The following is a 16564-nucleotide window of genomic DNA, read 5'->3' as shown; positions in this document are numbered from 1 at the left end:
AATCCAACGTTCAGTTTTCTGTGATGGTAACCGCCGGCGACGGCTAGAAACGCCCGGGGATGTTGTGTCTGTAGCCTAGCAACAACTGATGACATCACACGCAGCATCAGTACCAGCTGCTGCGGTAACACTGGTGAAGTCTCCGGGTTGGTCAACGGGACGGATATCGGTTCGGTTTCCCAGGACCGCTTCCTGGATCCTGTCTCCATCCTGTCTCCAACTCGTTGCTATGGTGTTGCTATGGTGTTGCTATGGCGTTTCCATGGTGTTGCTATGGTATTGCTATGGCGTTGCTATGGTGTTGCTATGGTGTTGCTATGGCGTTGCTATGGTGTTGCTATGGTATTGCTATGGTGTTGGTATGGTGTTGCCATGGTAACTGGTTCCCGTCTCCACAGACGCCTACACCAAGACGGAGGTCACCTACATCTGGACCAGGAACGCGTCCCAGTCGGTGGACGTGGCGGCCGACGGATCCAGACTGAACCAGTACGACCTGGTGGGCCAGACGGTCGGCAAGGAGACCATCCGGTCCAGCACCGGTGAGTAGGACCAGAACCAGAACCAGAACCAGAACCAGAACCAGAACCAGAACCAGAACCAGCAGGTACCGGGTCAAAACCCGGTCCCACGACCAGACCCCATCCATCCATCCATCATCCATCCATCCATCCATCCATCCATCCATCCATTCATCCATCCATCCATCCATCCATCCATCATCCATCATCCATCCATCCATCCATCCATCCATCATCCATCATCCATCCATCCATTCATCCATCCATCCATCCATCCATCCATCCATTTACACAAAAATTTACTTTCAGGGGGTTGTCGTCTTCATTTTTCTGTTTTAAATATTGCTCCATCGTGTTAGCGTACTGAGGGTCAAATCCACAAAAGGATTGCGCGGCTTTTGCGGCCGCTAAACCGGTGCAAATGAGACAAAAAGAGAGCGTCTAATTCACAAAGCACCTGCAAAGGGCGAATTGCACCACAAACTAATTCACAAAGGCCAGCGCTATTTGCCACACGCAAAAATAGTGGAGCAAATACCGTCTTTTCGAAGCGTGTATTAACTGCGCGCAAACTCACTCCTCACTCCCCGTCTGTCTCTGTTTCTCTCTCTCTTCAATATCATTCAAGCCTGTGTGATACTGAATGATACTAAGGGTGAAATCTACATTCAGACATGACTGTAAACAGTCAGATCAAGTGGGGTTGTGGACTTATCTCGGATTTAAAAATAAAAATAACAGGACGGAGCTCTGGATTCATCCATACAGTAAGGGGCTGCTTTATTACAAACAATTCCACCATATAAACATATAAATCTACAATGTGTGTGTTTAACAGCTGATCTGTAGGTGTGTTTAGCAAAACACAGAACATGAATTACCGTCAGATCCTGATCTGATCCCGATCCGGTGTTAATGAAGTTACCGGTGCTGTGCCTTGTGCGTAAATGCGCACAGCCTCTTAACATTTGACATTTCATTAGCTTATGTCATACATCCTGGATTCATTAAAAATCATTGAAAAATTGCAAGCCTTTTATTATTTTAATATTGCTGATCATGGCTTACAGCTTAAGAAAACTCAAATATCCTATCTCAAAAAATTAGAATATTCTGGGAATCTTAATCTTAAACTGTAAACCATAATCAGCAATATTAAAATAATAAAAGGCTTGCAATATTTCAGTTGATTTGTAATGAATCCAGAATGTATGACATTTTTGTTTTTTTTTTAATTGCATTACAGAAAATAAAGGACTTTATCACAATATTCTAATTTTCTGAGACAGTCCTGTAAACTTGCTGGCGTGGTTGTGCTTGACCCACTTCCGAATATCCATCGTTACTTTGTTAACGGAGCAGCAGAGAGCAGCGTCTTGCTGGTGCAGGAAACTGCTGGAGGCAGATGAGTGACGGACACTGGCTGGTTTATGGTTCCGCGTTGCACCAACGCAGAGCTTACGACGTAGGACACGCGGGGATGCGAATGTACGGTGCGCGTCGCCGCGTATCCTACGCCGTCGATTTAACGCGGAACCATAAACCAGGCTGACGCGCGCGCATTTGTCAGTTTTCTTTTCGTGTTTTCAACTGAGCATGCAAACACATAAACTGAGGGTGCAATGCTTATGCACCCTCGTAGAACCGGGCCTGCTGGAAAGAGCTCCGCTCACTTACTCAGACAAGGGAAAATTGCACTCAGCTGCAAAACTTTATGGGCGTGTTTGCGCCGGCATATCATTAGAGCAAAATCTTTTGTGAATAGGACCTTAAAGCGGGGCAAATTGCGGGCGCAAATGCGGCGCAATTCACAGCGCTATTTGTGGGCGCAATCTGTTCTTTGTGGATTTGGCCCTGAGTGTCTTCTTCTCCTCATTTATGGACCTGGTTAAAGTAACAACTGACTAATGCATTAGCGCCACCATGTGGTCGGGAGTTGCTATGCAGTCCCGCGGCCCACACGTACAAAACAGAATTTTTTTGCAGCCCTCTAGGTGGCGCTTGCGGCCCAAGTTTGGGCTGCGGCCCTATGGTTAAGAATCACTGATTTAAGGGGTTTATATGTCGTTCACGTTCTTCCATGAATGTTTCTGTTCTGTTCAAGTTTCTACCTGTTCAGGTGAGTCGTGGTCAGGAGTGACGACCTCCCGTCTCAGTCTCATGTTTCGTTTTGTCCTCAAATATAAAAACATCTGAAACCTCAGAGGAACAACTTAACCTAAGTCACTAGAAGCATGTTGATAGAGGGCGGGGCTACTGTTGCATCATGGTCCTACTTACCTCCAACATCAAGGTTTTTACCTACTTTTGACTTGTTAAATAAATAACTACCGGTACTGAGATTTTCATTACTTAGTTTTCATGATGAATGATTTCCACCTCATTGTTTGGATTTATGTGTTAAACTTATTGTACTTTTACCGACTTGCAGATGCTAAACTTCTCCTCTCAGGAGATCAAATCAGACAAGATCAAAGTTTTTAGTGTCAGTCTTAAAAACCAAAAGTTTTTCAGGTCGACTTTGGTGCAGGATCTGAACTTTAACCGAGTCATTTCATAAACTTTTATACTCTGTTAATTTGAAGAGCCACTGCAGCTGTCAGAGGAGCTTGTGAAGCTTGTGCAGCAGCAGGAAGGTGCAGGTTTATTTCCCCCGAGCTGAAGATATAAATAACCTCCCGGCTCGGCGTTTGAACCGGCAGCCGTCGCCGAAGACGCTCGGCGGGATGAAAGCCGCCTCCTCAGATTCTGCTGCCTCCTCGCGTTGCTTTGATTTCCTGTGGCGGAGCTTTGAGTTTCCTGTGAAGGTTTGAGATGCAGCCGGAGGAAGATGATGATGAAGATCCCGGGGGCCGAAACGCCGCGGGGCGATGAAGTTGGGAGGACTGGAGGTGACACCGACGCACGCAGGAAACTTTACTTATTTAGCTTTTAGTTTGTAATTAAACTCAGGTTTTGTTACTTCTGCTTGATGTGGTTTTAACTCAGACTGGCTCAGCCCCCCAATCCCAGGAACTCCATAAATGGTCAAAAGGGGGCGGGGCAAGGAAGCCCGGCAGCCCCGCCCCCTTCAGATATACTGGTGACATCACTGACGGCTCTGTGACATCACAGACTTGAACCGCTTCCTTAGTGATGCAGAAATGTGTCGTTTTATAAACTTTTAACTGACGACGTAGAAAAATATTCATCCAGTACAGTTGTCCTGGAAGGGGGACCTTGATTCTGGAGACCAGAACTGGTTTAGTACCGGACTGAAAATGTGTTTATTTTTGCTGTAAAGTTGAACTTTTTAACCTGCAGGTCTGAATCCAGATCCTAGTGGTCTGTAGATGAACTCCATATTTTTGTCTAGTTCTTTCTGCTAGTTCTTGCTTTATCTGCTTATTAATTTCTCCAAAGTGAAGTTTCGTCATGAAAAATAAAAAATAATTTCCTTTAAAAGTACAGTTGTTTTGTTACCAAAATAAAAGCTCATAGTATTCCCAGTTCCTATTACATATCTATTAATTTATTGGGCTTTTTTCTTGTTTTTCTTGTCTTATATGATGAACTAAAGTCCCTGGAAAAACTGATTTTATTATGATAGATGCTAAATAAATGAAAGAATCCAATGGTCCAAGAATCCAGGCGAGCGGATTCTCTACAAAATATAATACATCAGTTCTTATGAATGCTGCTGAAGATGGAGATCAATGATGGTCAAGAAATCCTGCCCTCATCCATCCATCCATCATCCATCCATCCATCATCCATCCATCATCCATCCATCCATCCATCCATCATCCATCCATCCATCCATCCATCCATCCATCCATCCATCCATCCATCCATCCATCATCCATCCATCCATCCATCCATCCATCATCCATCCATCATCCATCCATCCATCCATCCATCCATCATCCATCCATCCATCCATCCATCATCCATCCATCCATCCATCCATCCATCCATCCATCATCCATCCATCCATCCATCCATCCATCCATCCATCCATCATCCATCCATCCATCCATCCATCCATCATCCATCCACCCATCCATCCATCCATCCATCCATCCATCATCCATCCATCCATCCATCATCCATCCATCCATCCATCCATCACCCATCCATCCATCCATTCATCCATTCATCCATCCATCCATCCATCCATCATCCATCCATCCATCCATCCATCCATCATCCATCCATCCATCATCCATCATCCATCCATCCATCCATCATCCATCCATCCATCCATCCATCATCCATCCATCCATCCATCATCCATCCATCCATCATCCATCATCCATCCATCCATCCATCCATCCATCCATCATCCATCCATCCATCATCCATCCATCCATCCGTCATCCATCCATCCATCCATCCATCATCCATCCATCCATCCATCATCCATCCATCCATCCATCCATCCATCATCCATCCATCCATCCGTCATCCATCCATCCATCCATCCATCATCCATCCATCCATCCATCCATCCATCATCCATCCATCCATCATCCATCCATCCATCCATCCATCCATCCATCCATCCATCATCCATTCATCATCCATCCATCCATCCATCCATCCATCCATCCATCATCCATTCATCATCCATCCATCCATCCATCATCCATCCATCCATCCATCCATCATCCATCCACTGATCCAGGTGTTTCCGTGTCTCCACAGGTGAATACACCGTCATGACGGCTCACTTCCACCTGAAGAGGAAGATCGGCTACTTCGTGATCCAGACGTATCTTCCCTGCATCATGACCGTCATCCTGTCCCAGGTTTCCTTTTGGCTCAACCGGGAGTCGGTTCCCGCCAGAACCGTGTTCGGTGAGTCCCGTCTCAAACCCTGGTAAGACACCCATGTTCCACCACCGGCCATCCAGTAGACGGGGGCCGGCCCTCCGAGCCGGGCCAGGGCCCCACCGTACCTCCACGGGCGCCCCCGGCGCCGCCGGAGCCCCCAGACGGAGGGGGAAACGGTCCAACATCCCCCCATTCATACTGACAACATAAGACATAGACACCTGGGAATGGTGCCACCCCGCCGCAGCGCCCGCCCGAGCCCCCCCCACCGCCATGAGGTAACCCCCCCCACAGGCCCCCAAGGCCCCCACCGGCTAGGGACAGGGCCCCACGGCCCAACCCACCGCCCCCCAGGGGCCACCAAAGGCCCCAGACCCCCCAAGCCGACCCCCAACCCCAAGGGCTACGAGATCACCAACCCCCGCCCCCACTAGGTAACGAAGCCAATAACCGGGGACCAGAGAGAATGCAATTCAGCCGAATGTTGTTCAGTGGAGGCAGACATTATCTCACTACTAATATGATCTGATAAAAGATTCCTAAAGTGGTTGATACATAAACTGGACTTTTGTTTCCAATTTACTAGAATGGTTTTCTTTGCGATACATAAGGCAGTGAGAACCCGGTGTGTCCAGTTAGGTTCCATTTGAATATCTCCCAGGTGCCCTAATATACATACCGTGGGGCACACTGGGATTCTGTAGTTGATCCATGTGGATAAATCCTCACAAATCTCCTTCCAGAACCTCTGTACCGGTGTACAGAACCATAAAGCATGCATCAGTTGTATATTCCTAAAGCGGTGTCCTAACATTTTGGTGCTTTTACTTTGAAACCCCCGCGGTGGGGCTGTAAATCCAGACCTCTCTGCAGAGGCCAGCATTGCTGCTACTGACAGGTGAACCTTTATCTGAGCGCTGCAGGTACAGAAGGCCAGCAGACGGGGGTCACGCCGACTGGGAGGAAGGGGGGTCAGGGAACCGGGTCAGGGAACCGGGTCAGGGAACCGGGTCAGGGAACCGGGTCAGGGAACCGGTTCCCTCTGCCATTTAGGAGAATGTCACTGAGACACGTGCCGCCTCTGTGGTGCTGTTTCCATTCATCCTGATAAGCGTTAGTGAACCCGGCTCAGCAGACAATCTGGTTCTGGTACGGTAAAAACGATACGTACGGGAAGGAAGGAAGGAAGGAAGGAAGGAAGGAAGGAAGGAAGGAAGGAAGGAAGGAAGGAAGGAAGGAAGGAAGGAAGGAAGGAAGGAAAGAAAGAAAGAAAGAAAGAAAGAAAGAAAGAAAGAAAGAAAGAAAGAAAGAAAGAAAGAAAGAAAGAAAGAAAGAAAGAAAGAAAGAAAGAAAGAAAAAAAGAAAGATGAGATAGATTTATAGTTACAAAGATGGAGTTGAATTGGTATTTTTTTTATCGTCATTTTTATCGTTATCGGGATAAATGCCAGAAATGAACGTGATACATTTTTTAGTCCATACCGCCCATCTCTAACTATAATGGTAAATAATCTAATTTCCATCTTTAATATCTAAAATTAGGAGGAGCAGGATCAGGACATAAATAGGTTTCTTTTTGGTCTGGAGCTGAACTAGTCTTAGGCCCAGTCCCAATTTTGCGCCCCTAAATTTTGCGCGTTCCCGTGAGGGTACTGGTGTCCCAATTCCTCTTTGCATGTAGGGCTAGTGGACATAACGAGGGCTAGTGGACATAACGAGGGCTAGTGGACGTAACAAGGGCTAGTGGACATAACGAGGGCTAGTGGACACAACGAGGGCTAGTGGACACAACGAGGGCTAGTGGACACAACGAGGGCTAGTGGACATAACGTCATCATTTGCGGACTAAATCAAACAAAAAAACATTTCTCATTTTTTAGTGAATAAAATCAATAAAAATGCATTTTGATTACATTTCTAGAGAGAAATATATATTTTACTTTCATAATATTCACTCAGTAAATGTACATAATCACTCGCTTGCTCGTTGTTGCGAAGTTTTTTCAGATCTCGCCAGAATAATGGCTGATTTATGGTTCCGCGTTACACCAACGCAGAGCCTACGCCGTATGGCGCGCGCCGCCGCCTACCCTACGGCGTAGGCTCTGTGTCGATTTAACGTGGAACCAAAAATCAGGCTTAACGTCCCAGTTTCTCCACATGGCGCGGCTTGAATGGCCTAGATCAGGGGTCGGCAACCCAAAATGTTGAAAGAGCCATATTGGACCAAAAACAAATCTGTCTGGAGCTGCAAAAAATGAAAAGTCTTGTATTAGAATGAAGGCAAATGGTGAAAGGCAAAATGTTGAGAAAAAAGTCGAAATGTTGAGAAAAAAGTCGAAATGTCTAGGAAATAGTCAGAATTTCGAGAAAAGTCGAAATGTCAAGAAAAAAGTCGAAATGTTGAGAAAAAAGTTGAAATGTTGAGAAAAAAGTCGAAATGTCGAGAAAAAAGTTGAAATGTCGAGAAAAAAGTCGAAATGTCGAGAAAAAAGTTGAAATGTCGAGATTAAAAAGGAAAGGAAAAAGGAAGAAAAAAAGGAAAAAAAGAAGAAAAAAAGAGAAAGAAAGAGAAAAAAAGGAAAAAAAGGTGAAACATTTTTGAAAAAGCTTGAGGAGCCACTAGGGCGGCGCTAAAGAGCCGCATGCGGCTTTAGAGCCGTGGGTTGCCGACCCCTGGCCTAGATATTGTAGATTGATAATAGTATTTTAAAAAATTGTAAGTTCCCTTATGTGTTTGCGTGTTTTTGCCCACTTTCTATGTGAAGCTGCAACGTTTTCAACCTGATCTCACAAAAATCCGTGAAATGCCCAGGACCGCTTACGTACCCGAACGTAAACCACACAGTGACATAAGTGGTGTCCCAATCCCTAGGGAACATTACAAAGCCCTACGCCTGTGGCTTCATTTTGAGGGTGGAGTGGTAGTGGGTAGGGTGAACATTGGGATTGGCCCTTGGTCTTGATTCTCTCTGGTCTTGGTCTCGGTTTAGGTGGTCTTCACTACGAGTCTAGCGTTCACGGGTGGGACGGGACATGAAAGGGAAAGCACATTATCCTTTTACGTCCACCGCGAAGGCGTAGCGTTAGCCGCCGCTGCAGCTTCAGGATCAGGCTCTTGTTCATTTGAGGCAGTTTACTCCTAAACATTCCTTTACAACCTGCAACTAAAATAAAGGTGGTATGTTCATGCATCACACCTGACAGAGAGGTTTGTTTTTTTAACAAATCCTTTTATTTATTTATTTTTTCAGTTCACATACAGAAACAATCAACATAATTCAATAAACAGTTCAAGGTGACAGAGCGTTTCCCTTGGCAATTGTTGTGTAGAAGGTGCTACAATAGTAAACAACCGAAATCTTAACATAAGCCAGAACGGCTTCCAACAACCAGTACTTGAGTTGTAAAAATAAATCAGGGGGGTGGTGGATTTTATTCATATGGGGACAGATAATTTGTGCTGATTACAAATAATATAATATATTACAAATAATAGCAGTGACCAAAACACCTGCAGAAATACTGCAGGAATGACATAGCAGCAGTTAAATGCAGCCTTCTGTAAGCTTTAAATATCCACTGGGCTTACATCAAATACATCAAAACACAACAATAAAAAACACTTTTCTGAACTTATCAATATGACTCTGTCCTTCACAGGATAAGTAACATGGATCACTGCAAAAACTCACAATCTTAACAAGAATATTTGTCTTATTTCTAGTTAAAATGTCTCATTTTAGTTAAAAAAATCTCATTACACTTAAAACAAGACTCATCACTGGAAAAAACAACAATTTTCACCTGTTTCAAGTAGATTTTCACTTGAAATAAGTAGAAAAATCTGCCAGTGGAACAAGATTTATTTGCTTGTAATAAGAAGATAAATCTTGTCCCACTGGCAGATTTTTCTACTTATTTCAAGTGAAAATTTACTTGAAACAGGTGAAAATTGTCAAATAAGTTATTTTTCTGGTGTTATTTTTCTGGTGAGGACTCTAAATGTTGAAATAGCAGTAAAACCACATTCATTGATGAAATGACATAAGGGATGGAAAGGAGGGATGGCAGTTTTACAGGGGGATGATTTGGACCGTTTTTATTTCAGGGGGGGATGATTTGGACCGTTTTTATTTCAGGGGGGGATGATTTGGACCGTTTTTATTTCAGGGGGGATGATTTGGACCGTTTTTATTTCAGGGGGGGATGATTTGGACCGTTTTTATTTCAGGGGGGATGATTTGGACCGTTTTTATTTCAGGGGGGATGATTTGGACTGTTTTTATTTCAGGGGGGATGTCATCCTCCCTCATCCCCCCTCAACTCCAGTACATCCAACAACCCTGTATTATCTGTCAACCCTCCCTACCCAAATCAAAAATAAAACAAAAACAAGAAATAATGAATAGATAAGTAGCTAAATGAAATGAGAAAATAAAAGTATCTGGTCCATTAATTTCTAATTATTTCCTTTTCAGTTATTTTCAGGGTGAATGTTAGTCCTGTTTAAATAATTTATGAAAGGCTGCCAGGTTTTGTCAAAGGCTTTGCCGGAGCTTGAAAGTGAGAACCTGATCTTTTCAAGTTTAATATAAGCTAAGACCTCCTTGAGCCCGGAGAGGTTTAACTAAAGAGGTTTTAGAGGGAAGCATTAAGGGGTGTTGTAAAGTCTCCCTGACGGTTCTTGCATGTCCCCCCAGGCGTGACGACCGTCCTCACCATGACGACGCTGAGCATCAGCGCCCGGAACTCTCTGCCCAAAGTGGCCTACGCCACGGCCATGGACTGGTTCATCGCCGTCTGCTACGCCTTCGTCTTCTCCGCCCTCATCGAGTTCGCCACCGTCAACTACTTCACCAAGCGGGGCTGGGCCTGGGACGGCAAGAGCATCGTCAACGAGAAGGTGAGCCGGGGAACTGGGACGTTAGAGGACGAGTGAGGGGACAACTAGGGCTGGGCGACATGGACCAAAAGTCATATCTCGATATTTTCTAGCTGAATGTTGATACTCGATATATATCGATATTTTTTCTGTGCCATAATTGGGGTTTCCCCCAAAGCATTATAGCATAGCATCTCTGTTAGCATCTCTGTTAGCATCTCTGTTAGCATCTCTGTTAGCTTCATTTTTTTCTGAGGCAAACCCTTAAAAAAACAGTCAGTTTTAATACAAAGCCTCGTGCCAAATGTCACACAGGTTCCTTTATTAACAGAGGTCTGCACAATATCAAAATGTATAAAACAAATGACATAAAAATAAACTGCCTGCATATATAGAATAAAAATGCTTCTTGAATAAAATAAAACAAATATCTCTTTCCTGCATAACAATTAAATTAAAATACACTGTGCAATTAATACAATGTAGACAGTAACAGGCAGACTTTTCCACGGAGGTTGACAGTTGTGCAAATAACAAAACATTTGTGCAAATCTCAAATAAAACATTCAAGTCAATTTGTCACAAAATAAGCTATATCAAAATCAATTAAATTCAATCAATCATTAATTTTTTTTTTTTTTTTTTTTAATCGATATAAACGATATTGTCTCGTACCATATCGCGTTTGAAAATATATCGATATATATTAAAATCTCGATATATCGCCCAGCCCTAGGGACAACCGTCCTTGTGAAGGCTGGTCAGAGAGGAAGACAAACCTCTGACATCAGATGAGCTCATAAAAACCTACGATGCTAACCAGCTTTATCTTATACTCACTGTGAAGCTGTCATCGTTTCAGATGTCCTTTCTGTAGAGATATCTGAAACAATGTCCACAACAATGTCCTCTAGAACTGTCCTCATTTCAGATGTCTCTACAGAAAGGACATCTGAAACCATGTCCACTAGCCCTCAGATGCATAAGTGGGTCAAAAATGATCCGGTGAGGTTTTTTTCTTGAAATATCTTCATAATTAAAAATTGTTATCATTTCATATTCCATGTATTCCTCAAAAAACATGTTATTGATATAATGTCATTTACATTTATAACTTACCTTTTATACATTTTTATAAATTGTAGTTTTTGAATTACTACCCCAAGCTTCCATAAGTGGGTCAAAAATGACCCACATGCATTTTCTATTGAATCCAATGGAAAACCTTTGATTCTTATCAACTGTGGCCGTCAGGAATAAATGAACTGTGGACCAGTGTCTCACCAAAACATGCATGGGAGCTCTTTATCACTGATGATATAATACAAGAGGTGATGAAGTGCACAAACCTGAAGGACGGAGAGTAGCAACAACTAGAAAAGAATGGAAACATGTCACCAAAGATGAATTCCTGGCCTTCATTGGATTGACCCTGCTTGCAGGAAGTGAGAAGAACTGGGATGTGTCAGTCCATGAGCTGTTTGTGATTCCTCTACATCAGGGGTCGGCAACCCAAAATGTTTTAGAGCCATATTGGACCAAAAACACAAAAAACAAATATGTCTGGAGCCGCAAAAAATGAAAAGTCTTGTATCAGCCTTAGAATGAAGGCAACACATGCTGCATGTTTCTATATTAGTTACAACTGGGGGAAGATTTTTTTTTCATTATGAACTTTGAGAAAAAAGTTGAAATGTCGAGAAAAAAGTCAAAATTTTGAGAAAAAAGTCGAAATGTCGAGAAAAAAGTCGAAATTTTGAGAAAAAAGTCGAAATGTTGAGAAAAAAGTTGAAATGTCTAGAAAAAAGTCGAAATGTCGAGATTAATGTTGAAGTACAATCTCGATAAAAAAGTCGAAATGTTATGAAAAAAGGCAAAATTTAGAGAAAAAAGTCAAAATTTCGAGATTAAAAAGGAAAGGAAAAAGGGAAAAAAAGGAAAAAAAGAAGAAAAAAGAAAAAAAAGAAGAAAAAAGAGAAAAAAGGAAATAAGAAGAAAAAAAGAGAAAAAAAGAAGAAAAAAAGAAAAAAAAAAGGTCAAACATTTTTTAAAAAGCTCCAGGAGCCACTAGGGCGGCGCTAAAGAGCTGCATGTGGCTCTGGAGCCGCGGGTTGCCGACCCCTGCTCTACATAATCCCATGTACAAGGCCACTATGGCTGTTGGAAGATTTGAAGACATCCGCCGTACCTTGCGCTTCGATGATAAGAGGACAGAGCATTCCGTGATTCATCCCCAGTGATTGTGTCACTGTGGACGAACAGCTTGTGCCATTCAGGGGTCGGTGTAAGTTTCTACAGTACATGCCAAGCAAGCCCGCCAAGTACGGCCTAAAGATCTTCTGGGTTTGTGATGCACGCATCCCCTATGCAATAGACGTATAGTTTACACGGGGAGACAACCAGGGGAACAAGTTCAGAAGAATCTGGGGGAAAACATTCCCCAGCAGTTGTGTAGTAGCTTTAGAAACACAGGTCGCAACATCACCATGGACAACTTTTTCACCAGTGTGCCTCTCGCGCAGCATCTCCTGGAGAAGGATCTCACTATTGTGGGGACTCTACGTCAGAACAAGCCTCCTCCCTCCTCTGATGAAGCATTCCAAGTCCAGGGAGGTTCACAGCCCAGAGTTTGGATTCAACGACAGCCTTACCATGGACAGCTGTGTCAGAAAGAAAGGGAAAGCTGTTGTGCTCCTGAGCATGATGCCCCACGACAACGTAGTGTATGAAAATAGCAGAAAGAAAAAACCAGAAGTGATGACATTTTACAACAAGACAAAAGGAGGTGTAGACCCCCCTGACCAGATGGTTGGACCTACACCCATGGTGCTGTGGTACAACGTAATCGACATCGCCACCCTGAATGCCTGCACCTTTTTCACGGCTCAGCACCCAGAATTCAAGAGCGGCATCACCAATGCAGAACGGCTCTTCCTCAAAGATCTGTCCAAGGAGCTTATCACACCACACATGAGGAGTCGACTGGAAAGCTGTCCCCAACGGCAAACCCCCATTATTGAAGCAATGGAAAGGTGTGAGGAAAGAAGCCACAGGAAAGAAGCAGACAGGGTCAACCAAAGTGAAAGAGGTGTCAGATCTGCCCAAGTAACAAAGATCACAAAGTCAACAATAGGTGCAGGAAATGCAATGTACCCAGTACTGGAGTTGTAAAAGAAAATCAGCGGGGATGGTGGATTTTATCATATGGGGACAGATAATTTGTGCTGATTACAAATAATATAATATATTACAAATAATAGCAGTGACCAAAACACCTGCAGAAATACTGCAGGAATGACATAGCAGCAGTTAAATGCAGCCTTCTGTAAGCTTTAAATATCCACTGGGCTTACATCAAATACATCAAAACACAACAATAAAAAACACTTTTCTGAACTTATCAATATGACTCTGTCCTTCACAGGATAAGTAACATGGATCACTGCAAAAACTCACAATCTTAACAAGAATATTTGTCTTATTTCTACTTAAAATGTCTCATTTTAGTAAAAAAAATCTCATTACACTTAAAACAAGACTCATCACTGGAAAAAACAACAATTTTCACCTGTTTCAAGTAGATTTTAACCTAAAATAAGTAGAAAAATCTGCCAGTGGAACAAGATTTTTTTGCTTGTAATGAGAAGATAAATCTTGTTCCACTGGCAGATTTTTCTACTTATTTCAAGTGAAAATTTACTTGAAACAGGTGAAAATTGTCAAATAAGTTATTTTTCTGGTGATGACTCTAAATGTTGAAATAGCAGTAAAACCACATTCATTGATGAAATGACATAAGGGATGGAAAGGAGGGATGGCAGTTTTACAGGGGGGATGATTTGGACCGTTTTTATTTCAGGGGGGGATGATTTGGACCGTTTTTATTTCAGGGGGGGATGATTTGGACCGTTTTTATTTCAGGGGGGGATGATTTGGACCGTTTTTATTTCAGGGGGGGATGATTTGGACCGTTTTTATTTCAAGGGGGATGATTTGGACCGTTTTTATTTCAGGGGGGATGATTTGGACCGTTTTTATTTCAGGGGGGGATGATTTGGACCGTTTTTATTTCAGGGGGGGATGATTTGGACCGTTTTTATTTCAGGGGGGATGATTTGGACCGTTTTTATTTCAGGGGGGGATGATTTGGACCGTTTTTATTTCAGGGGGGGATGATTTGGACCGTTTTTATTTCAGGGGGGGATGATTTGGACCGTTTTTATTTCAGGGGGGATGATTTGGACCGTTTTTATTTCAGGGGGGGATGATTTTAACCGTTTTTATTTCAGGGGGGATGATTTGGACCGTTTTTATTTCAGGGGGGGGTGATTTTAACCGTTTTTATTTCAGGGGGGATGATTTGGACCGTTTTTATTTCAGGGGGGGATGATTTGGACCGTTTTTATTTCAGGGGGGATGATTTGGACCGTTTTTATTTCAGGGGGGATGATTTGGACCGTTTTTATTTCAGGGGGGGATGATTTGGACCGTTTTTATTTCAGGGGGGGATGATTTGGACCGTTTTTATTTCAGGGGGGATGATTTGGACCGTTTTTATTTCAGGGGGGATGATTTGGACCGTTTTTATTTCAGGGGGGATGATTTGGACCGTTTTTATTTCAGGGGGGGATGATTTGGACCGTTTTTATTTCAGGGGGGATGATTTGGACCGTTTTTATTTCAGGGTGGATGATTTGGACCGTTTTTATTTCAGGGGGGATGATTTGGACCGTTTTTATTTCAGGGGGGGATGATTTTAACCGTTTTTATTTCAGGGGGGGATGATTTGGACCGTTTTTATTTCAGGGGGGATGATTTGGACCGTTTTTATTTCAGGGGGGATGATTTGGACCGTTTTTATTTCAGGGGGGGATGATTTGGACCGTTTTTATTTCAGGGGGGATGATTTGGACCGTTTTTATTTCAGGGGGGATGATTTGGACCGTTTTTATTTCAGGGGGGATGATTTGGACCGTTTTTATTTCAGGGGGGGATGATTTTGACCGTTTTTATTTCAGGGGGGATGATTTGGACCGTTTTTATTTCAGGGGGGATGATTTGGACCGTTTTTATTTCAGGGGGGATGCCATTGTACCTGTGTGCAATGATCACAGCCAGAAACTAAATAGGGAAAAGAGAGAGGAACTGTCAATGACTGGACAGTTAAACACAAACACAATGGATGTTCACATTTTTTATTGCTGTTCTGGGTAATTTTCTTTCTCACAAATGTTAAAAAGTGAAAAATAACGATATTTCAAACACGAAATCATTCTTGTGTGGTCCTAAATATAACACTAAATATTATACAAGTGGTTATTCTTAACCAAAATGACAAAAATGGCATAAAAACACATTGATTCTAATATGGGTTATTTTTGACCCGATTATGGAAGAGTGTACGGTCCAGTCACTCTTCTCTTTCAGATGTCTCTCCAAGCTCACCCTCCTTGGGAGGATTCCTGACATTACAGGTTTGCCTGAGGCTTTAAGATCATGTCTCCTAGTTTAAAGACATAAATCTCCTCTTCTTTCTAGAATCATAGATATAAAAGGACGAGTGATGTCACATAAAAAGAGATTTTCGACATCTAACCTGATCCTTCGTGGTTCAACCTCTTCCTGATGAAAACCGCTGGAAACAGATCCAAGCTGGACTCAGATATACTTTGATATGAACCAGAGGATTAAATCCAGACATAAACTCAACGCTGCTCTGGTTGTGAGCAGTACTCGAGTTGAGGGTGGAGGAGGGGGGATGGCTTCCCCCCTGAAATAAAAACGGTCCAAATCATCCCCCCTGAAATAAAAACGGTCCAAATCATCCCCCCTGAAATAAAAACGGTCCAAATCATCCCCCCTGAAATAAAAACGGTCCAAATCATCCCCCCTGAAATAAAAACGGTCCAAATCATCCCCCCTGAAATAAAAACGGTCCAAATCATCCCCCCCTGAAATAAAAACGGTCCAAATCATCCCCCCTGAAATAAAAACGGTCCAAATCATCCCCCCTGAAATAAAAACGGTCCAAATCATCCCCCCTGAAATAAAAACGGTCCAAATCATCCCCCCCTGAAATAAAAACGGTCCAAATCATCCCCCCCTGAAATAAAAACGGTCCAAATCATCCCCCCTGAAATAAAAACGGTCCAAATCATCCCCCCTGAAATAAAAACGGTCCAAATCATCCCCCCCTGAAATAAAAACGGTCCAAATCATCCCCCCTGAAATAAAAACGGTCCAAATCATCCCCCCTGAAATAAAAACGGTCCAAATCATCCCCCCTGAAATAAAAACGGTCCAAATCATCCCCCCCTGAAATAAAAACGGTCCAAATCATCCC

General features: G+C 43.1%; 1 protein-coding gene across 1 annotated transcript in view; it reads left to right on the top strand.

The window, feature by feature from the left end:
* gabra2a (gamma-aminobutyric acid type A receptor subunit alpha2a) overlaps positions 1 to 16564 on the top strand; it is a 42800-nt gene that overhangs the window by 19599 nt on the left and 6637 nt on the right. Inside the window, exons 6-8 of the mRNA XM_061744080.1 lie at positions 399 to 542; positions 5208 to 5360; positions 10040 to 10242. Of these exons, the coding sequence (XP_061600064.1) occupies positions 399 to 542; positions 5208 to 5360; positions 10040 to 10242 (500 nt within the window). The remainder of the gene's footprint in view (positions 1 to 398; positions 543 to 5207; positions 5361 to 10039; positions 10243 to 16564) is intronic.

Source organism: Cololabis saira, chromosome 16, assembly GCF_033807715.1.
Source record: "Cololabis saira isolate AMF1-May2022 chromosome 16, fColSai1.1, whole genome shotgun sequence".
NCBI lineage: Eukaryota > Metazoa > Chordata > Actinopteri > Beloniformes > Belonidae > Cololabis > Cololabis saira.
The sequence above is the reverse complement of the archived record's forward strand: the minus strand, read 5'-3'. Positions and strand labels throughout refer to the sequence as shown.